Source organism: Xenopus tropicalis, chromosome 5, assembly GCF_000004195.4.
Source record: "Xenopus tropicalis strain Nigerian chromosome 5, UCB_Xtro_10.0, whole genome shotgun sequence".
Taxonomy (NCBI): Eukaryota; Metazoa; Chordata; class Amphibia; order Anura; family Pipidae; genus Xenopus; species Xenopus tropicalis.
In genome coordinates this window covers 128632050-128656732 of record NC_030681.2, presented here as the reverse complement: position 1 = coordinate 128656732, position 24683 = coordinate 128632050, and the positions used below count along the sequence as shown (strand labels likewise).

Sequence of the window (24683 nt, the reverse complement as noted above, 5' to 3'; positions counted from 1 at the left end):
CTTTGGGCAGCTCTGTCTTGTGCAGGCACCAACATGTGGGGGAGATGTCATCCACTGACTCAACAAAGCACATAGTGACAGCAGACATTCCCTTGAGTCACTGCAGTTAGTCACTTCACCTCATACGGTCCCACAGCGCTGTGACATTAACAAATCCACCAACAATTAAGTTCGAACCGCTTATGGTTATACTTTGTACAATGCACAATAGTATTCATTGCTGTGAAATACTGCATATCTCCTTACTTGCTGCAGACTAAAACTGCAAGAGTTTTTATTTTTCCAGCCCATTGCTAGACCAAACATTAAAATGGATAGGTAGAAAACGCTGGTATGAGAAAAAACTCACACAAATATATTCCACAAATGCCCTTTCCAGCCACTCAGTTCACTCAATATTATCACACTCATCTTAGCATTAAACAGCCCATCCAATATCAATACATATAACTGGGGACATAACCTTTTTTGCAAGCCATTAGTATTTGTGTGCAAAAGACCCAAATTGTATAAGAAAATAATGTATGTGCTCCGAGTCACCACTGAGCTTTATGAGCTGCAACAAAATGCATTTAGCTTTGGGCCTAGTGCTTTTAAATGGCCTCAGAATGTTCTTGTGGCCTCTAATATCTTTATAAACGACAGCATAAGCCCTTCTGCACCACTCCGGAATTCTAATTGCACTGACTTGCTAGGGTGGCACATTAAAATAAGAAGGATCTAGTAGCAGAAAAAAAAACAAATATGTATAAAATGATAATTTTTTTATCTCTCTGGAAAGGGGTGTATTGCAATGTTTTGGGCCCCACATGCTTCAATAGCTCATGTCCTTCTATGTTTGTCCCCCCTTTATAGAGAATGTTATGTGGAACCTACTTCTCTTTGTGTCTCCATTGGTTACAAGGGAGTAGAAGGATTGCCCCACTATTAATATTTATGTTAGCTGTCACCCTTGCGGTATAAATGTTACTAGGTTGGGATTCACTGGCACCCAACATTGGGTGCCACTCACATATCTGAGTGCTCATCTTTTAGTGTAAGGCTTGGGCATTTGGTCACCCAGATAGAATTTCAAAAGCACTTATTTTATTCTAATAGTTCAGCTTCTTCCCAGCTGCTTTCTTCAAATGTCCAAATGCGCCCCTTCTCCTAAGTGCCACTATTAGGGTAATAAGGGTTTATTTGTGGAACACATTTGGTGGCTGCAGAATTTTAGACAGTAATCAACAACTCTTTAATTCATTGATGATTAAAAGCCATATTAAACACGTGAAGCATAAATAACAAAGGTCTGGTATTAATTTGTCATGGAATTCACCAACTAAGCTGACTCAACCTAGTCACATTTACACCGTAAATCCATTACTGTGTGAACCTTATAAATACAGGGCACTTAAGTGAAGGTATGGTTTCCAGGGTGCAGCCAGCAGACCCGCTAGTTTATGGAAAATCCGGGACACCCGCTTTTTACTTTGTTCTACAAACTGAAGAATAATGATAGTTTTGGCTACAAGAAAGCCCCTGGCACTTCATTAATGTGCTCTCTGCCATTGTACGTGTCCTAGAACCCCCGACTTCATACATTTGCAACCATGGCATCACTCTTGTAATTAGAAACATCAGGTGGTAGATGTGCTATTCCTTTCAGGTTAATTATCCTTCTGGTAGTCAATTAGTTTAACTCCCATTTCTCCAAAGTCAATACTGGGTGTGAGGAAGGCCCCGGCAAAGGGAACCTGTCAGCCTGCAATCAGAAAGCGTTGGATTAAACTTGTCAAGAGAAAATATCATATTGATTTCTCTGCTGTTCATCTTCTTTGGGAAATCAGATGTGCCGCCTGCTCCGACTTTGGCCTCTGTGCATATAATGGAGTTTAAAAACATACTTAAATTGGCAGATACCAGTGCTATGTATTTGGTCTTAAAGAAACATGTATATGTGTGTGTATATTTTGAAGATAAAATGCAGTTTAAGGATGTATAGAGATGTGCAAGGATGCCAGGGGCAAGTAAAGACAGAAAGTAAACGTAGCTGAGCTCAATCTTTTTGCACCACTTTGTGCAGCTCATAGATGTGTGCTCTAGAGAGTGCTATATGTGTGACTATAACCATAGAAATTGACTGACCAAGATATAGAGACAAGATGATCTGTGCTATTAAACCAATAACTCTGGATGCATAGTTGCCCATGGGAATATAAAGGGTTGCACAGTGATTTAGTGGTTAGCACTGATGTCTTGCAGTGCTGGGGTCCTGAGTTTGATTCTGCACCTAACTGTCAGCCATGCCAGTTGTCACAGACTATGCTATATAAACCTCTATAAGGACTTTGTGTCTTTGGCTCATCCCTTTCTTAGTCGATGGAGTGTGTTTTAGATCCTTTGCTAGAAGAGAAATCACTGAGGTCTATCTTAAGACAAGGGACCTCATGAGTGAGGAATAACCAGACTGAGTGCTGCAATGCTAAGCCAAGATGTTGTAGTGACACTATATACATAGGGGTAGGTTGCTTAGCCTTAGCAGCCCTTTGGTTTAATGAGAGAAACATGGCATTGGGTCACAGGGAGCTAATGCTCCTCTACATTTTGCAAACCAAAGATAGTTCTTGCCAGTTGTAGACAGTTGTTGCATTAGTGCATCCCAGCACAAGTGTTTGGGTCTACAAAGTCTACCTGCAACAAAACCAAAGTTTAATATATAACTTTCTGTCATAAAATATGTACAACCAACTATTTTCTTGTACTTCCAACTTCCATGGATCAAGAATGGGAAATTGCAAAGCACTCCATAGGGACAGCAGATCTCTGCCTGAACATCAGTCACTCGCCCTCCTATAGATTCAGACACTGCATGCTGCAAAAATATAGCAAAAAAACAGATATCTGCCTAGCAATAGCTCAACCTCACTTGGTGCTATTATGGAAGCCATTCCTGACTCCTTCTGAAAAACCTTTCGTCAGAATTGATTGAAATCCTTTTTTCTGGTTTTAGACGACTTTTACTCTCCTGTTGACACTTCCATAATGGCCTTCTAAATACAGTATTCTCTATGGCAGTCTCTTGCATCTTGCAGTGCATGCTTTCTTTAACAATGCTAGACAGATCTTAAACTGGCAATATATTGATAGACTGGTGTGTTTGGCAAGGTCACCTAACAAGTGGATCTTTGGTCACACACAGGCTCCACCTTATCAGGTTGATCTGATCATTTGACCACTGGGCCAGGGATGCTTTGAATCTAGAATTTTGGTTGAGATTCACCCTAACTGAATCCAAAGTTGGTTGACTTTAAATCTCTAGACAACAGATAGTAAATGATGCAATTTTTAAAAAAACAAATGACGTACAATATTTTAATATAAAATATAGGGTCTTTATTTGGTTTGGTAATCAGTCAGATCTTTTGTGAAGAATTTGGTATTTGACTGAATCCAAAAACTATGAATTCAGTGCATTACTAATAAAGGGGCTCAGTGCAGGTCCATTAACTGCAACAAAGGGTTGATATGGTCCTAGCCCAACAGATGATCCTTAGTTTAGCCAATAAAATCCAACCATAACACTTAATAAATTAATATTATTCATTATTTATACAGTATAGTGCCAACCTATTTACCAGTACTTTCCAGAGCCTGTATACCAACCCCTGTTCCAGTGGAGCTTACAATCTAAGGTCCCTATCTCATTCACACACACTATGTCAACTTTGGGTCTGCAAATAAACAGGTGTTCTGACATTTATACTATTTTTGTTTGCTTTACTATAATTAGGTCTTTTGGTATCTCTTTATCTCATCTCATCCTGTTCTTTCAAGACCACAGCAACTCGGAATATATTCATCATTTTCACTGCTCATTATCTAGAAAACTCTTCTCATCTTCTGCTGTCAGTTGTTCTGAGGAACGTGAATAGTTTGCATACTGTTTATATGATGTAAAACACAACACTTGGAATATACACGCAATTGCATTTGTGCTCATTGTGTTCTTGCCTGGAGGGGTTTATAGGGTATTACACATAACAAACTTTCAGAATAGAATAAAATAGTTTTAAGCATACTGTATATATTAGCTTAATGTTGCCCAGATCCAGCAAAGTGCATTAATTCCATCCCCTAACGATCAGATTTAATGAGGCCAGGATACCTTCTCAGGGTGTAACACTAGCGCCATGTCAGAACAGCAATGTTATTATCTTGACACTTGCACTTGATAGTGACAGCGCTGAATTGTTAATGCCTGTTCTCGCTGTGTGTGTTATTATGAAGCAATATTGTGCTGACGAGTAATAAACACTCTCATTGGCCAAAGGTGGGAGCAGTTTATTCTCCCCAGATATTCAAATTCATTAAAGAACAAATGTATGAGAATGTGCTGTTTTACAACTGCCAAACAAATGGCCACAGCATACCTGACCTAAAGAAACAGAAGCAGTGACTTGGTTAGAATGCAAACACAGTTTAAAGGGGACCTAAAGACATAATAATCCCTCACCTTCTTTAGGTTTTATTGACCTAATTTGAAATATAAGTTACATACCTTTCTATCAACTTTTCAAGAATTCTGAATATTGGTGACTAGACCTTGTGCAGTAAGAACTACCCAACAGAAATGCTCCTTATTGCCCAGTATACTCTGCCCTTTTCAGACATGTCCTGAAGCCCCGTGTCATTACGTTGATAATTAACTCAGTTCTAGCTCTTTGAAAACCTAAAGGGTTCATTATCTTACCTATATGTACCAATTTTTTAAATAATGCCAGGGTCCAGGATTCTCTTGATGCAGTTGGACCACGTATACTGCAATTGATTCACCAAAATGGATGCCTAAGCCAGGCCATTCTGAGCAGGCACCCTAGGCAACATGGTCAGCCACCTCACTCACAGGCACGGTGACGTTGAGGGGGGAGGAATGCATGTGATGAGAGGTAGTGCCCCCATTGTTGCGTCCTATACACATGCCTCCTCTGCAACTGCTCATGCACTTTATCACAAATCGGGCCCAGTTGTGCTGAATATTTTATAAGGCTGCTGTCCATCATTTTAGGTGTTTGGTGTGTGAGTGACGTATACACCCTGATGTATACACCCTGTCTCAAGTGTGCATATTTGGAATGGAAGGCAGGAAGGCCTGAGTGGCTCCAAGCACAATGATATGGAAGTGCAAAAAGTGCATTTTGCCGCAAGTAACTTTAATGAGTGCTTTAAGGTGCAACTCACTGCGGGGAAAAGTGCAAGTAGCCCAGTGCAATGAACCCTATATTCTAGTTCTATTGAATCATTATCACCCTAATGACATGGGGTTAGTTGACATTTACTTGATATTTCTTCTTTTTCCAAATTGTGAAGGTTTATTGTTAAAAAAGTATGGTAGTTTGGGCTGGCCACTTATAGACTGGGTAAATATAATGGGTTATGCATATTTTACCCCATCCCACCCCCAATTTTTAGCAGATAAAGAGAGAATAGAAGCATGACACCGAGATTGTCCAGTCCCATTGATATGACTATGATGCAATTTAACTGGTCACATCCTCTGGATTTCCATTTCTCACCCGTTTAAAATTTCCAGAATCTTAAGGCCATCAAATGGTCAATTAAAGCTCTTCTGCCAAACTTAAGCTCTTAACAACTTATACACCTTTTCCAAACAACTTTTCTCTCCTTCTGCACCCCCAATTACTGGTTGACCAATTTTCTCAACAAACTAACGTCCAAGATATAAACTGACACAATACCACACAAGTCACCACCACCAATCCCCATCTCAATCCCCTTCCCTATTAGACTGTAAGCTCTTTTGAGCAGGAACCTCCCCCTACTGTATTTAATACTATGCATACCCTACATTGTGTATCTATCTCAGTATAACATCATTGTATAAACTGTTCTGCTTTGCATTTGTGAGAGTGGTGCTACATAAATAATAACAATACATGAAAGTTGTTGAATATTTTTACCCTGGCATGAACCTGTGTGCCTGTTGCCATAAGAACATAGTAATCACAGTGTGAGAGCCTTTCAGCACAATAAAGAACTTCTGCTGTTGTTAATAGTGCAGATCCCATTTATTTCTTGCATTTGCTATGATTTTTTTCCGAATGTGATAAAACCCTATAGAAATGAAATCTCTGTTATGTTGTAGCTCAGGGCACAGATAAATTTTTGTCCCTGTGCTGCTTCCCACCTCCTCATGCTTATTAAGGCGGCACAGGCATCTCAGTCCCTCCAGTAACACTGTGTCTTGTCATAACCTCTGGGAAAAATACATTTGCATATGTTTTAACATGTTTTCCCAGAGATAAAACATTGGTGAACATCCATCCTCAGTGCTTAGTTCAGTGTCCTAAGTTGGAGAACTCTCGAACAAACCAAGCCATTTCCTTAGAGGGAGATTCACTGAATATTAGCCAACAATAACTCGCGTCTTTGTTTTCCTATATAACATGCTTGAAAGCACTCTGTATCAAGGGGTTTACAATACCCACCTGATGAGCAGGAACAGTTCAAGGGTCAGACAGATGGTTCATTTGCCCAATAGTTCCAACAGATGCCAAACTGGGGAACATAGATACATTACTATACAGATCATTTTAAAGTATTATAGATGAAGAAAATCCAAAGTCTTATACAGATAGGAAATCCTTGTTTTATGTAAATCCACACCCAAGGCAGGGGCATCATCAATTCTGTATTGTCAAGGCATAAGTAGACTTGTTTATAGAACGTGTGATATAGAATTTAAGAATCCCCCCAAATAAATATTTTTGGGTAACATCTCAGTTTAGTTTTCTGCCTTGGTGGCATCTTGTATTGGTTAGACCTATCTGTTTGGCATCTTGAATACAGTGTCTTGGGTGTATCTTGTATTGGTTAGACCTTTCTGTTTGGCATCTTGAATACAGTGTCTTGGGTGTATCTTGTATAGGTTAGACCAGTGCTGTCCAACTGACCCCCCTCTGTGTGGCCCCCCACCTGTCTGGCTGCTTTGATGGTTTACCTTTGAGTAAGCTTTAAATGGTATCAGTACTGAGATTAACTGCCCCCCCTGCATGGTTCTCACCTCAGATTCAGGCTGTAATCCTCCTGTATTGTTTAAAAATGTAATCCCCTGTGTTTTTCACACCTTTTAATCTCTGCATTGTTCACCCCCTGCAGTGTTCACACCTTAGGCTCAGGCTGTAATCACCCCCATTGTTCACTTCTTCACACCTCAGACATAGGTACTGTAGGTACCTATGTAGGTACTGCCTGGACTGTGCTGCCTGTGTGTATGGCAGAGTAGGCAGAGTATGGCACACACAGGCAGCATACTCTGCTTGCCCTATGCTGCTTGTGGGAGGTGAACCTGGCAGGGGTTTGTTGTGGGAGTTTGTTGGCAGTTGGAAATAGCCATTAAATGGTCCCTAAGGTGTGTAATTATGTACTGGGGGTTGCTGTGCTATCCACAGGGGAGGAGGAGGCATATGGAAATTAAGGGTATATCTTAATACGACATAATTCTTTCACATATGAATGATGGTTGATATCCCCACAGTAAGCACCAAGCATTTGGGATTTTGCTGTGCTACCACCATTGTGATAAAATAGGTGTGGTTTGAAGTGGGTGTGGTTTCAAAAAGGGGAGTGGTCAAAACGGGCTTCCATTAACGGCCCTCCACCATGTATGCTAGAGAAATTCCGGCCCTCGGCACCGCAGAAGTTGGACAGCACTGGGTTAGACCTATCTGCATTGATTACAGTGCCTTGGGTGTACAGTATCTAGTATTGGTTAGACCTATCTGCATTCAGTACAGTGCCTTGGGGGCATCTTGTATTGGTTAGACTTATCTGCATTCAGTACAGTGCCTTGATGGCATATTGTATTGGTTAGACCTATCTGCATTCAGTACAGTGCCTTAGGTGTATCTAGTATTGGTTAAACCTATCTGCATTCAGTACAGTGCCTTGATGGCATCTTGTATTGGTTAAACCTATCTGCATTCAGTACAGTGCCGTGATGGCATCCTGCATTGGTTAAACCTATCTGTATTCAGTACAGTGCCTTGGGGGCATCCTGTATTGGTTAAACCTATCTGTTTTCAGTACAGTGCCTTGATGGCATCTTGTATTGGTTAAACCTATCTGCATTCAGTACAGTGCCGTGATGGCATCCTGTATTGGTTAGACCTATCTGCATTCAGTACAGTGCCTTGGGGGCATCCTGTATTGGTTAAACCTATCTGTTTTCAGTACAGTGCCTTGATGGCATCTTGTATTGGTTAAACCTATCTGCATTCAGTACAGTGCCTTGATGGCATCCTGTATTGGTTAAACCTATCTGCATTCAGTACAGTGCCTTGATGGCATCCTGTATTGGTTAAACCTATCTGCATTCAGTACAATGCCTTGGGGGCATCTTGTATTGGTTAGACCTATCTGCATTCAGTACAGTGCCTTGATGGCATCTTGTATTGGTTAGACCTATCTGCATTCAGTACAGTGCCTTGGGGGCATCTTGTATTGGTTAGACCTATCTGCATTCAGTACAGTGCCTTGATGGCATCTTGTATTGGTTAGACCTATCTGCATTCAGTACAGTGCCTTGGGGGCATCTTGTATTGGTTAGACCTATCTGCATTCAGTACAGTGCCTTGGGGGCATCTTGTATTGGTTAGACCTATCTGCATTCAGTACAGTGCCTTGGGGGCATCTTGTATTGGTTAGACCTATCTGCATTCAGTACAGTGCCTTGGGGGCATCTTGTATTGGTTAGACTTATCTGCATTCAGTACAGTGCCTTGGGGGCATCTTGTATTGGTTAGACCTATCTGCATTCAGTACAGTGCCTTGGAGCATCTTGTATTGGTTAGACCTATCTGCATTCAGTACAGTGCCTTGGGGGCATCTTGTATTGGTTAGACCTATCTGCATTCAGTACAGTGCCTTGGGGGTATCTTGTATTGGTTAGACCTATCTGCATTCAGTACAGTGCCTTGATGGCATCTTGTATTGATTAGACCTAGCTTTATTCAGGTCTGGCATCTTCTATTGGAAAGACCTGTCTTCATTCAGTTAAATGCATTGGTTGCATCCTGTAAAACAATTTGACTGATCAGACAATTCTTGCCTTTGCAGTCTAGCCACATCTACACTGTACATTTTTAGAAAACAATATTATAATAATATCAATTTGGATTTTAACCACACAGACTAACAGTTATTTGATGAAAATATTGGGCTGCTTCAGCTTATTTTGCTTACTATATCTATTCCACACATAAATCCCCAGCTGTTGTTTATAAGTTCATTTTCAATGGGTTGCAGTAACAAGAGCTCCCCATAAATATTTCATGCGCACCCATAATCCCTTCCATGATTCCTACTTTTTGTGAATTTTATACAAATCCATCCTGGATTATTGTAGCCATGGATATAAATATACTGTATATTGATTAGTCACATCCCTGTTGTATGTCAGCATTCTGTTGTCTATGGCTATTAATTCAACACAAAATATTTTATTCATTTAACTCCAGGAATTTATCTAATTTATAAAATATACAATAAGAAACTTTAGAAGTGAGCAGCTTTGCAGGATACTGTACATTAATTACATGTTTCAAGCAGTATCTTGAAATAATGAGAGACTGGGATGAGTACCTTCTTTTCAACATAGAGGGATCACAGGTATCAGCAGGGGCAATAAACCACCACATATTGCAGCATTTTGTAGCACACAGACACAGTCCCATGCCATGGAAGGAGGGAGCTCTTATTAATGACTTACACGCTTGGAACATTTAAGCACATCTGTCCTATATTTTTGCCATTTAATAGGGCTGTGGTGATCCCATCCTGGGAATCCTCCATCTGTACCAACCTGAAAGTAGCCTTCCATACTGGTAGTTCATTGGTTATCCCTGTAGATATTCCTATGAATGTCATAATACTGTGCATATTTGTCATCATCAATAGAGACACTGGGCAAGAATGTGAACATAGAAAGGGTTGAAGATTGAGGGCCATATTGTATCTGTACAGTTGTCAAGCTGCTGAATGTTTGGGTTTGTACAACAGCCTTATTACATGGCATAATAGATTTTAGAAGGTTTATTTCAATGTATTAGTTGCCAGCTCTGATATGACACTCTGTCACCTTTCATGTTTAATTAACACCTCCACATGTCTTACATTTTTCACTCACTATATGTAGGACTGATGGGAGAAATGCTGAATCAAATACAGATTTAAAGCCTCTAATTAGAACTTTCCCACAGGGCCTTAGCAACATCTGTTTTCAGTTTGTGCCCAATTGGCTTTAATCTAATCCAACTCTAAATGCAATTCTCCCATCTATTTGTACTGTACCACAAGAACACTATAGACAAGAAATCATCTCAATAATAGACCACAGGGCAAATGTGGTCTCAAGTCTCTATTCAGGCAACACAGAGAATATCCTGCATCTCAAGTGAACTTCGTGTACAAGAGACTTTGTTAAAACTATTGCTTGATAAACTGACCAAGAGATGCCACCTATTCATTACAGTTTTTGGATAAGGTTTCCTAATCACAGTTATTATGGCTGTTCTCACAATATGAAAAATATGCCAGTGTGTGGTGTATTTATAAAGATAATTTAGTTCATGTTAAACAGTATATTCTTTTTATCATGGTAGGTCTGCAAGGATGCAAGCATGTTCATAGGGCAAGTTTTAGAAGAGAATCCTTATAGGCAGTCAGAAGGTGGCTGCCATCTACTGGTGTAGCCCCAAAAATGAATGTGGGTGACTTTTTGTTATAAAGTTGGATATTTAACAGTGGTGTAACAATAGGAAATAGGTTGCAGGAGGGTCTGTGGCACAGAGGGCCCAGACTGTGGGATCTGCTCATATAAATAAAAAATATAAATATCATATATGCATATAAATCCTCACTGGGTGGAGAGGGAATGGGGAATGGCTAATTATACACAAATGGGCAGGGGGGTGGGGGGAAGGGGGCGGTAAGGTTTGAGGTCCAGTGCAGAGTAGTTACACCACTAATGTTTAATGATTTGTAGTAACTACAGTATGTTCCATTGTTCAAAATGGTTCTTTTAGTTGTAAATGTAAGTTTGCATAGCAGGAAGTGTGTGGTATGGTTATAGGTCAAAATATTTCAGCCAGCACAACAAGTAAAGTGCAAGCAGGGCTTGGCCCTTGCGTGTTTATTCAAAAAGCAACGTTTCGGGGGCGTACCCCTTCGTCAGGCATGGTATGGTTATAAGCCAGTATGGTGGCTTGGGTTATAATTTTTAATCCTAGTCAATGTTTTACCACACAAGTGTTTAAAAACAGGGGTCACATTTAATGTTCATACACAATAAACATTTCCTTAAATAAAATCGGACTCTTGCTGCAAATAAATATTTTTCTTTTGTAGGGGCTGAACAAACAAATGTTTTAGTGCAAATAAAAGATTTTCCCTTTATGGCCCTGGGCGAATATGGGATTGAGCATTCGGCACAGGATGGAGAGTTTGGGTTCACAGAGTTGTGCTGACTTTCTGCTTGATTGCAAGCTCTATTGGGCTACAGGACTGCTATAGAAACTGCTCAACTGGCACATTTTTCATTTTTGCCATTGTCAACAAAATTACACTGAAAACTTAATCTGGAGTGTTTTTCACTATATACTGTATAGTGTGTGTGTGATACTTTTGCTGTGCACATAAATAGTATATTTGACACAAAGAAAATAAAACTAAAGTAATAAAAGAAAAGTAAAGTTGGGGAAAGGTATGAAACTATAAAAGCTTTATGAACAAATGCTCACCTAGATGGTGTTCCTAATGTACTATAACACTAAGGGTATAATAAGCAGTTCACAGGCGGTCAGTAAATGTATAGAACTGAAAGCAGAAAATCATAACACAAAGAGACAGAAAATTGCAACTCTTGTAACTAAAACCCATTATGGCAATTTAAAGTGAGTGGGACTCTGAAATGGGCATTTCATTTACATGAAAAAGTATTTACACTATAAATAAAGAAACCAACACAAATCCAGTTGGGTAACCCAGTCTGCCAACCTAAGAGTGTGCCAGTATAGCGAATATTAACAGCGAGTAACTCCCTCAATACATTTATTATTTAACAGGGATGAACCCTCACTCTGCCGATTTTCCTGGCTTGTGTCAAAGTAACCATTGAACAAAGAATTGTAATTATACTATGTATGATTAAAAGCAACAAATATGTGTGTGGATTTAAGTCTTAATCTCACCTACTGTAAATGAGCCATGATTTTTAGGCTGATGCCACACCAGATATTGGCTACATGCAGATATTGGCTACATGTGCCTGCACCAGAGCATATTCCATTCATTCTGGTGCAGGAACAGCTAGGGGCATATGGTGCATATGGTGCATATTTTTGGCAAGCGGTTTTCATCTTGCCAAAAATATACGCCATGCACCTGGTGTGGCATCAGCCTTAATCATTTACTAATGACTTTCATATAATGTTGGCACACATCTTTATACCTATATAGCCTCTCCATAATTAGGATGAACAGAGGGGGGACTCATTCACGATGCCCAACACAGTGTGCAAAGTGCATAAAAGTCCTTAATTTATGTTTTTTGCACTTTGCCTACTGTGTGGGGCATTGCGTAAATAGCCACAGGCCTCTGCTCTTCATTTCAGAGAACGGAGACCTGCAGACTGCCCTTAGAATTGATTGCAGTCTGTGTTAGGCCACACTTAATTCTAAAGAGGCCCCTACACACCCCTAACTTGAACATCATTCTGCGGCACAAGCGGCACAAGCGGCAGGGTGTGTAGCCTGCATCGGGGCCCTGTCCTTACGCCAGTGCACAACCGGGGATGCCAGGGGCCCACCAGAACCCTTATACTATGGGCCTGCTTTCCAAATAATTTTATTATATATATATATATATATCCTCTTAAAGAAGAAGAAAAATCAAGTTGGCATTTTAATGCCAATAGATTAGCCATCATAGTGCAAGCTAGAATGCTATAATTATTCTGTAGAAAGCTTTATCTAACCTTCCCTCTATTTCTTTTCTTTGTTCTCATATAGAAATGAGGAATGGTCATTGTATAGGCATACAAGGCAAATGGCTGGGTGAGCAGGAGGGCCCACTAACACCAAGGCCAAGGCTCCAAAATCGAGCTCAAATTTGTATGTGTGGGTATGTGTGGGTTTTTTACTTTGTACTTTAAATTAGTAGCCCAATTTGGCAGAAAACCCACCAACCTGGCAACCCTGAGTCAGAGCTGCATTATTTCCTGTCAGCTGATCTCTGAGGGAGCACACAGCCCATCACTAAATGATGGCTCAAGGGAAAAGATGTAAAAGGGCAATATTTACTGATATGTATAAGTTTGGTAAGATTCTTTAAAAGGTCACTTAATATGATATATCTGTTGGTTAAGTATTAATTCTGGGAGGGTGGGGGTATAGTTTATATTTAAGGAATACCATGAACCTACACCGCTTTATAAAATATTCCTTTCTCATATCCCCCAGTGCATCTCACTTCTCTCCACCATGGGGCATCCCTCTCTTTATTCTTTTATCTGGATTCATGTTATTCCATCATTTATTAATGTCATAGTCCAACAAACCTTTTGTGATTCAGCTGGTACTTTAAGGTACTAAATGTTATATTCTGCGCTTCCCGGAACAGATCCCCGTGTCGGTTGGCAGGCACCTAGCGTCTCCTTTTGGAGAGTACATGACATCTATCACTCGTCTCCTGTCTGTTTCACTCTCCTTAGAACAGTGACTCTGACTGCAATAGCTTTTCATTCCAGGTGGTTTAAGATTAACACTTGTGGAGAATAAAGCTGACGGGGCTAAAATTCTAATTACATACCGGTAGATGCCTCTCGTTTGCATAATGTATATATGCAAGGACCTAGAGACTTCAGGAATACTTTTAATTTACCCACATTAAAGGTCACTGCAAAAACATGCAATGCAGCAATTCTGATGTTTTCCAGAGTGTTTGAGAGTGCCCAGAGGCTGCCCATATGAACATCTCTTCTTCTGCAGGTGATTGATTATAGAGTTCCAGTTCCAACTTCCCGTGATAGAATGACAGCTGCAGACTCAGCCCCAAGCAGCTCTACTGGAAATATGGACAGCTTTTCTACATCTGCCATCGCTGCATATCTTGCATTTTCATAGGACTCAAAGGGCAAACAAGTCATCCAAGCACCCAGGTCAATTTTCTTCAGCAAGACATTTAAAGTGCATGATACATCAGCATCATGACCATACACTTAAAACTCCAAGGGGAGTTTGTTATATATTATATAGTGTATTTGTTATAATAGACATCTTTTGATTAAAAAGGTGACTGCAGTTGTGCAGCCCAAATGATACGGTTTAGTGCTAAACTGATAATGTGCCATTTGTTTACTAATAGTAAAGTATAGGGGTTTCTGCTCCTTCTTTGAGGCAGGGGGTGATTCCAGAATAAGTGGCACGAGAGGAGAATGCAAACCTTGCAGTCAAGGGGGTGAGGGAGTTGAGGGTGATGGGGGGCCCAGATAGCGGGGTATGTTTCCCCTATACTTTAAAGAAATCCCCCATCCCCTACGACACTGCAAGCAGCGGGGAGGCAGGGACGCGAGCCCACAGGCAGGTGGGGGAGGTAGTAGTTGACTTGTGTGCTCCCTATTGATGCCGGGCCCCTCCAAAATTTGTTTTTAAAGGGGCCCAGTTCAGTCTAGTTATGCTGCTGAGTGGCACTATGGTACAGGTTATATCTGTCGCTATGAGAAAGAGTGGGGCAACTAATTGCATACCTGTATATTGTCTCTGTCAGTCCGAATTAATTGGAAAGGGTTGAGAATTCAGAAATATTCCGCTTTATTGATATGTGAGGTCAATGTCAGTCAGAGGTTAATTATAACATGGGCATGATTTTAGTGGTCAGATGTTAGAGACAAAAATATTGTATTATCATTATACTGTATTATTCTGCAACACAGTCAGATGTTAATACTCTTTTCAGTTTACTGCTAGGGATGAAAGAATCTGTCCCAAAATGGCAAAAAATTGCGAAACGTGTTTTGCTGAGACTTTTTCATGCTGTGCGAGTTATGGGAAGGTCATATCTCATTGACTCCATTTTAATCAAATAATCCAAAATTTTAAAACATATTTCCTTTTTCCTCTGTAATAAAACAGTATACTTGAAGATACAAGCAATGCTTATTGGTGGCAAAACAATCCTCTTGGGTTTATTTCATGTTTAAATGATCTTTTAGTAGACCTAAAGTATGGGGATGTAAATTACACAAAGACCCCCTATCCGAGAAACCCCAGCATTATGGATAACAGGTCCCATCCCGTTATATATATAAAAATACAGACACATACTGTACAGTATATATATTCCCCCGTTAGCATAGAATGAGGTGCTTACTGATGTGCAGTGGGTTTCCAACCTTTCTTCAATAAGTCCTATCCTGCACAGATTCCTAGAGTTCTGTAGCCAGTAATCCAATGACTCTCCAGGTCGGCTGGTACACAGGATCTGAGAAGGCAAACAAAGAAGACAGTGAGTTGTGCAGGCCAGGAGAACTTTGAAGGACAAAGGTCTTATAGACTTGGGGGCAACCTGCTTATTTTCAGCTACTGACAATCCCAGTCAATGCCCCTGTCCTCATCAGCCACTGGACTCATATACTTGTCATAGCCTGAGGAAGAATACATATGTCTCTCCATCTGCGAAATTCCCATCATCCCTTCATCATTAACCAAACAGTGCCCTTGTGTCCCTGCCAAATCCTAAGGACGAGCCCCTGTGGTTCTCCAGATGATGTCTAACTATCATTAACTTTAACTAACTATAGGTCTCTGTATTTTTCCCTAGCCTTATGAAAAGACCATATGACTCTCCATTAGTTTCTGATTAAATATTCTAAAATCCTTAGTTAGCCATTTTCTGTCTATTCCCCTAGAATCCTGAGGAAACTCTCTGCTTGATGCCAGGATCCCAAGCATTTGTTTACATGGCAGCTATGTATTGCAGATCCTTTGTCCGGTGAAAGTATTTGCCTGATGAAAGGGCCTGGGTGCTCCGAAAGCTTGCAAGTTTACTTACTCAGTTAGCCAATAAAAGATATCACCTAACCTTACATTTTCTGCATTCTTTCAATGGATATCACGGTACAACATCTTAAAACCAAACTCTGGATTCAAATGCATTTATTGCACAACCTTGAGTAGGATTGTGAGCCACCAGCAAGCCTCTTTTAATCCAATATTTATTTAATCCTTTATACAACAATGCAAAATCCATCAATTTATAATTCATCATTTTACACCATAGAATTCCCATATTTTTTTCTGTCTCTAAAATACAAAGATTTAATGAAAGAATTTGAATAGATTGTCACTAGTGACACGTATTCCTACCTGAGTAGAAGGGGATTTCATTTACAAAGGCTGACACCTTGTTGTGCAGTATCCTAGAGTGCAGTATCCTAGAGTGCAGTATCCTAGAGTGCAGTATCCTAGAGTGCAGTATCCTAGAGTGCAGTATCCTAGAGTGCAGTATCTTAGAGTGCAGTATCCTAGAGTGCAGTATCCTAGAGTGCAGTATCCTAGAGTGCAGTATCTTAGAGTGCAGTATCCTAGAGTGCAGTATCCTAGAGTGCAGTATCCTAGAGTGCAGTATCTTAGAGTGCAGTATCCTAGAGTGCAGTATCCTAGAGTGCAGTATCTTAGAGTGCAGTATCCTAGAGTGCAGTATCCTAGAGTGCAGTATCTTAGAGTGCAGTATCCTAGAGTGCAGTATCCTAGAGGGTGCAAGTGGTTAGGAAATGAGCACTAAGGGACATTATCTTGCTCCCATTACTACTCTTGCATCCTCAGGAGTCACGAATGACCTCTCATGTGTTTTAATGCTGGCATTATAGGGGTCATTCTGACCCCAGGGGTTGCACGTGCAAGAGCTGATTTTTTCACTTCCTACACTGAGTTTCAGTTTGCAAATAAGGCCTCCTATGAGTTTGTGTGTTTTAATTTTAGGTTAGAGCTATGACACATAGAGCTACAAGTAGACAATACTAATTGTCTCTACATGTCTTTTAACTGAGACAATTATCACTATTGTCTATGGCATTGTATGGCAGGTGTCATAGCCCTTAAGGTGAGAATTTACCAGCCAGTGTAAATCAGGCCCACATTGAGAAGAGAAGGCAGAGGTGGATCAATAACATCAATTAGTAGATAGAGTATGAACTTTGTAGTGCTTCTAGTATTATCTTAATGTGCAGTGCATCTGTAGGTTTTCCATAGGTGGCCATTAGGTACAAGGTACCTCTGCACTTCTTAGCATTGAAATGGTGCTATGCAGACTTTGCAAATCAGCTTAGTTTAACTTCCTAAATAAACCCTAATTTGTCTATGCGTATCTTCTACATGATATACTGGAAGAGATCATTGAAGAGTGCACTCGAGGCATTTGCATTTGCCAGAGCGCAGTAGAGCAGATGTGCCAATACAGAAGAGACTACTTAGTATCTTAGTATAATTCAGAGAAATAACTAATCTCGGTGTTATTTCCAAATCAGACCTCGGCACACTCAGACACGGACCTCTGCTAATTCAATTACCCAGTCTAATTATCGTTTAATAGAATCAAAACAAGCTCTGGATGGATGGACTGCAGCAATGGTAACAAGCCATGAGACACCACAGCTAGGATTAGCAGTGAATTCAGATGCAGCTCACTGAGAGATCACTGGGGAGAGACATCGCATTTATGAACACTGCTGTCTGACTACAAATGTAAGTTTTGAGTTGGGATTTAGCAAACAATTCAAAAGATTTTTATTAGGGTGATGACACACAGAGTTACTAGTAGCAGCTACTTGTTGTGGCTACTAAACTAGACAATGCTGATCATTCACTGATAATTTTCTGTCTGTGTGTTTTAGCAATTCTCAGTATTGTCTATGGCAGGGTATTTTCTGGCATTAAGTAGCTGTGAAAAGGTAGCTGCTACTAGTAGCTCAGTGTGTCCCCAACCTTATGCTTACAGTACATCATGCTTGCAGTTGCATGTTGCAGTGAATAAACTGTACACATACTTACTTTCTTACATGCTGTAATGGAGCTGCCTAAATTACTGGTAGAAGGGTCCATAGTGCTGCTGCATCGGCTGTTCCCATAGTTTTCCAAGGGTCCATACGTTGCAGCCATGTCCAGGTTACTAATAAGAGAGCAGATATAACAGCCATAAGCACAGTCCTTCCCAAAAGCTGTTCCAGCTAAGCATAACCATTGTGTTAATTAATGAGTTGAATAACAATTTAAAATAAAATTGTTTTTAGATCCCTGAGTACTTTAGGACAATGTGCTAAACCTGTTAGGTCTGCCAACCCCGATGGGGCTTAGATTTCTGTATAACAGGAAAGAGCATCTGGTTATAAAGTACAAGTATGGGACCCATTATCCAGAATGCTCGGGACCAAGGGTATTCCGGATAAGGGGTCTTTCCGTTATTTGGATCTCAGTACCTTAAGTCTACTAAAAAATCAATAAAACATTAATTAAACCCAATAGGATTGTTTTGCATCCAATAAGGATTAATTATATCTTAGTTGGGATCAATTAAAAGGTTCTGTTTTATTTCTACATAGAAAAAGGAAATCAGTTTTAAAATTTTGAATTATTTGATTAAAATGGAGTCTATGGGAGACGGGCTTTCCGTAATTCGGAGCTTTCTGGATAACGGGTTTCCGGATAAGGGGTCCGATACCTGTACATCCAGTTGCAGAGATGCCATTGGAAAAAAACTACTATATTTCAAGCACTGGCTGCACAACTTTAGTTGTAACTTTCTGATAGCTGCCCTTTGAAATTGAATCAAATATTGGGTTTGTCCAGGATCTTGTTGTATACTGGCTTTCTTTCACCATTGAGAGAAGGCATGAAGAAGAAGGAACACAGGAGATCTGAGTTACAGTAGCTGAAGAAATGAAAATGGAAGGAAATTCTACCGTACAGCAAGGACCTTTAACTTTGGTCTCTCCGGCTGTTGCTAATGGCACAGTTATCTAAGCAGAGAGAATGAGTTAATTTAAGAAGTAATTGTCTATGCTACAAAAATGGGAAGCGTAAGAACAAACAAACAATAGTCACTAACATAAACATTTTACTTAATTATGTTTGAAAGTATGGAAAGCTTTTATCTCATCTGAGAATCAGATCCCTCTCCTGTAAAAAGAAGTTTCTAAAGTGCTTTAAAATCACTTTGATATATTGTATGCACTGTGGAACTTTAACTTCTTGTAGGCTTTTATAATGTGGTGGAGTAGCTACATATTGACAAGGCCAGGGATTCCATTCTCCAAGGCCTGCAAAATGGAAAACATGGGGTATTTATCAAATAAACGAGGAGCTGTGTGATGGATACAGCCAGGATGACATCATTTGAACCTCAGATGAAATGTGTGGGATTACTGGGCCCCAGGATGCACTCTCACAACATACACAATTTGTACTTGGAGCAAAAAGGTCAGGCTTCTATAATCTCCCAAAAGCCCATAACAAACATTGCTTCTAACAGAAGTCTATTGAGCATTCCTGTACGGACACTAAGCAGCAACTGTCATCACAGAGACTAAAATGCAAGGGTAAGGGACACCACGGTCCAGCAAGAGAGAACAAAGAGGCATTAGCCGGCCAGAACTGAATCTTCCCCCTTCCCACTCAGCTCTTCATTTCTTTTTATTTGAAAATGAAGATGTGGGATATACACTATGCACAACCAATGTATATGATAATATGTGGTCAAACTCAACAGTAGAAAGCACTCACAGCTATAACATCAATCAAGTCAGTGATTTATTTCAGCATACCATCTACGCGTTTCGATCACCACAGGATCGTCATCAGGATTTACAAGACTGATAATATGTGGTCATAGATTCCACTGAATTTCAGATCTATGGGTATCCAGCCTTAAAGGCAGCATGTGGGTTAAATAAAATCTTTACATACTTTGCCCTACCTACTGTATACTGTATATATATATTGGTTATACATCCATTCTCGCACCCATATGCCCAGAGTTGCACCTGTGAGGCAGCAACAGAAGTCTTTTGTTTCATTGTAAGATCCTGCTACATATTTTCTGTGATGAATACAGTCCGTAGCCGGTCTGCATTAAAGGATGTGCTTGTTTCAAACCAGTTGAACTCATTAAAATGACTGAACACCTGTGCACCATTATACTGTATCATTTGTGCGCAAGGCAACCTCAGCAGTTTGGCCTGATGCTATCCATGGTCCATGGAGATTAAGCTGAGAAACTTTGTTTTGTTGGAAAATATTCTTCAATGCAATGTAGTGCACAGGCATACCCTGATGAAAATATGATAATAAGGTAATATAGATGGAAAGGACAGTGGGGACTAAAGGGGATAATGAGGTTGGACATTCCGGAAGCTGACAGTGTTCTAGTGTTATAGATCTTTATACATCTTTATGGGAAGATTGTGTTCCCTTTTTGAACAGCAGAGTCTGTGATTGTTGCAAATCAAACTAATGGCTGGGAAGTTTGCTAAAAGTTCTGCATGTTGAGGGAGGGGTTGGAAACCTCTAATTGTTTTCTTTATCTCACTGCAATTTTGCCTAGAACATAGCTAACCACTCAGCAGGCAGATGTGGATGTATTTTAGGGAGGAAAGGCTTTAGGGAGAAATCAATGTATTTTAATAGCAGGTTTAACAGTATGAAAGGTTGTAAATCATTTGCCCATGGTCTCATGTCAGTAATACAGGTCCAGTATTTTATTTTCCTATTCCCCAATCCCCTATATTTATACCATTAATGCAATATCAGCAAACCTGCAGGAGTCTCTTGGATAGGGCTTTGTGAATTGCACATTTAAGGAGAGGGTTATGGATATACATACAGTTAGGTTATGCTGGAGAAGCTCTATTACCTGATGCGTTTTGAAATAAACATGTTTTCATAGTCATTTAGTGTTGTACTTGTTACTGCTTACTATCTGTTCTCCTAAAGGAAGGAATAAAACCCAATTTTCCATAAAACTGCAACAAGTACAGCCCTAACTTTATGCTTAAGTCAACCTAGGGTCTTTATTCTTAATGAATGACCGTGAGGGGCTCCAGGTTTCATGTTATGTGGTTATTTTGGTTATGGTCAGGAAGCTATTCTGTATATTCAGTGATACCATGTTTAGCTTTCTGACGGGGCTATGCAATGTCCTAACCATAACAGTGCTCTATAAAAACATACCTGTACTCTCACCCTTTTCAATCTAGACCAGGCTAGTAACTATCTGTTAATCACTGATCACTATGATTCTTATCTTCATCAACAACAATCATTTATCCACAAAGCCATTCTCCTCCTTTTCCTGCAAAATTTTTTTCTTTTGGCTTCTAGTCCAGTAAAACATCAAATATAAATTTATCCTTTACACTTTTAAAGCTCTACATTCCGCTGCTTCTCTTTCTCCTGTTCTAAGTTAAAAAAAAACTCTGTCCCTGTCATTGGACTAAGTTAAAATATTTTCCAATCATACAGTTTACCGAAATAAGTTCCACATAAAGCTATGTCGGGTTGAGCCGCAGGTAAGCATCTGGCAGGCACGAGTCTAGGTGCTGGGTAATACGGATAAAGTGGGTACTTGAAGTTGGAAACACATTGTTACAGAGAAGTATGATATACAGTATTAATAAATGTGAAGACAAATAAAACAGAATAAAGAGCACGATATAACAAATACAAAGTCCTTACACGGGTCAATAAGTAAGTAAGGGCAAACAGCAAACAATCACAAGTCCATAAAACAGGCATTGTTTAACATGCAGACCAGGGTTTGATTCCCAGTGGTTCCTGACAAGCTATCCTCCCTAAATTACAGGAACTCTGCTTCTACATTAACTTGATTCCGGCCGCTGTTTTGCTTCTATATGTCTCCTCTCCCTCACTAAAAGTAAGCTTTGGTGAAAGGACATGTTCCAGCCATGCGTTCTCAGCACTTATGCATGTAATTCTGTTAATTTGTATTACTGAACATTGTGCTTTTATGGAATGGTTATACATGTATGGGACCAATTAACAATCCATTTAATGAAATAATTGACATTTTAAAAAATTATTTCCTTTTTCTTTCTAAAACAACAGTTGCTCAACATTCATCAAAAGAGGCAGACATACATTAGATCAAAAACCTTAATGTATGCCATCGATATTCACTCTCCATTGGGAGTCTTCCGGTCTGAACATATCCAATTTGCCTTTAGCCTGGGCACCCCATAAATGTTTTTTTTAACCCTACCTTTGGGAGAGATAATATAAGACTGTATATAAGACCTGTCTAACCTGTACCATTTGTTTGTTGGGGTGCTGACACCGCCAATATTACGGGGGGGGGGGGGGCATTCCTATTGAGCAACTATTTTATAGTCAAGTAGATTCAATCAGGTCAGAAGAAAACCTTAATTTTAAAACTACAGTTTACTACAAGGGAAACGATTGGCAGCATCATTTGAGAACGATCTGGGACATGTGAATCCCCTCATTGTGTACAGGAAACTAATAGCAACATTGATTTTCTTCTACTAAACCATTGTTTGGGCCTTGCGGGGATTCACTCTGTTGATCAGCCATTTACAGATTTCCTATCTAAAAGTCAGATTATTTAGCTTACGTTCACAATCAATATTCAATTTGGATGAAAGTCTAGGAAGAATACAAGACATATCTGTAAATCAGGAGATGACTGGAATGGTTACGTTTAATCTAGTATTCTTCACGAATGCAGTTTGTTTATACCTGATTTATTTACCTATCCAAGCAAACGTTGTTTATTTTTTTATATAATAGTGCTAGAATTTACTATTCCTGTGTATAGATATATCATCATGACTATTTTTCTACTGCTCAGAAGGAAAGGTAAAGTCTAAATCACGTTTCCCATGCTCTGACCTTTATGTAGCCTGCAAGAAAGCTAGAAATCCTATTTAATCCTTCATCTTCATTTCTGCTCAGGCCATATTTGATGTCCATGGCTTTTGAAGGTGTCATTCTATACAATCTTATACTTCATGTTTTATTTTATTTTACAGTTAAGATGAAAGGCCAAGATCTCTCATCACCAACGGGAAAGTATGGATATTTCTGGTATTTTCACTCTGGTGCTAGTCATTATGCATGTCAGCCTGCGCGTGTTTTCACAAATGTCTGTGTGTGAGACAATGGGATACTGGAAAGAGATTTTTTTTTTATACTAAAGCCAATAGCTTCTTCCTCCTTGGCATGAGTGTATTTGTGAGTGTGTGAGTGTATTTGTCTGTGTGTTTTTGGGGTAATACACTGTGTTGTAGATATTTATTGCCCTTTTTGGTAGAATGTTATTCAAAAAAGTAGGGTCAAAATGTCCTAGAAAAGCACTAGAGGGTCTGCTGGTGGGCCCAGGACAAAAACCCAGGACAATTTTCATTAGACTTTTTATCTTTTCCCCATGGGTTTTACACATTTAATTCAGAGTGCATCACATTGTTGTGTTATTTGTAAATGTTATTGCTATTGAAAGCAGCATTTGCTGAACTCCTGGTTGTTTCTTTTTAAACAATGTTGCAACGGTCTGTCTCCTTCAGCAAGTCAGGTCTGTCAGTCTGCTGCTTGTGTTACATTGTTTCAAGAGTCAGAGTCCCCAGGGCAGATAATAAAAAAAACAGACAAACACAGCTTCAATAGCAGTTACATATACAAATAACTCAAAAAACATTACAAATTTGTATATTTGTAAGTTGCTTAGAGATTTGTTTTCTTTTATTAGGCAAAAAAATTATATTCTGGGTTGACTTGTCCTTTATGAAAGAGAAGGGCTTACCCACACACCTGGGCACTCCAGTAAAGAGAAGCTTGGTGCACAAATGCTGGAGAGATCGGCACCCTTCTGGGCAATTGTAGAAAGGAATAAGCACTGGCACCTAATGCAGGTACAAGCAGGTACAAGCAGTGCTGTGAATGTTCGCTATAAACTTGCCCTGCTTGTACCAGCTTTGTATGCCAGTGCTTATTTCTGTCTACGATTGACTTGTCCTTTAAACTATCCAGGGCAAGATAGAGAAAGAGTGAGAGAAGAAGCCTGCGGCATTACACTACACTTTCTCCCGAATGGTCTAGTCCACAAATTAAGTTTTATTTTCACTGCCAAACTTTTGCTGAACTATCCAAGGCAAGATTACTAAGAGCCATACCAAACATTTTCTGCTAAACCCCAAAAGAGTACTTGTCATTGCTTGCAATTCAGTAGCAATCAGTGTGCTCCCTCCGTGTTTTCATCTCAATACAAAGGCATTGGTTCCCTATAGAATTCACAAGAGAACCTATTAACTTACCCTATAAAACGCATAGGCTCAGGAACAATATTACATACAGTAAATGAGCAAGAAACAAAGAAGAGACCTGAAGCTGCCATTAACATAAGCTGATAGCGTAACCTCACTGAGATCCCAAATGGCTAACTAGAGACTTGCACGGAGAACAAAAACTACAAGCTCATTTACTGGAATAGTAAAGGGTTTATTGTATTAAGAAAGAGGAGCATTAGTTCGATACCAAAACCTGAAAGGAGTTCAATACTCCCTAGAAAATTCTACACCTTTTGTGTACTGAATAGGGCAACC

The 24683-nt window shown here is 39.7% G+C and overlaps 1 protein-coding gene across 1 annotated transcript in view; it reads right to left on the bottom strand.

The window, feature by feature from the left end:
- Nucleotides 1–24683, bottom strand: part of sphkap (SPHK1 interactor, AKAP domain containing) — a 106228-nt gene that overhangs the window by 46298 nt on the left and 35247 nt on the right. Inside the window, exons 2-3 of the mRNA XM_012971327.3 lie at nt 18106–18223; nt 15428–15538 (exon numbers count right to left, since the gene is read on the bottom strand). Coding sequence (XP_012826781.2) covers nt 15428–15538; nt 18106–18223 — 229 coding nt within the window. The remainder of the gene's footprint in view (nt 1–15427; nt 15539–18105; nt 18224–24683) is intronic.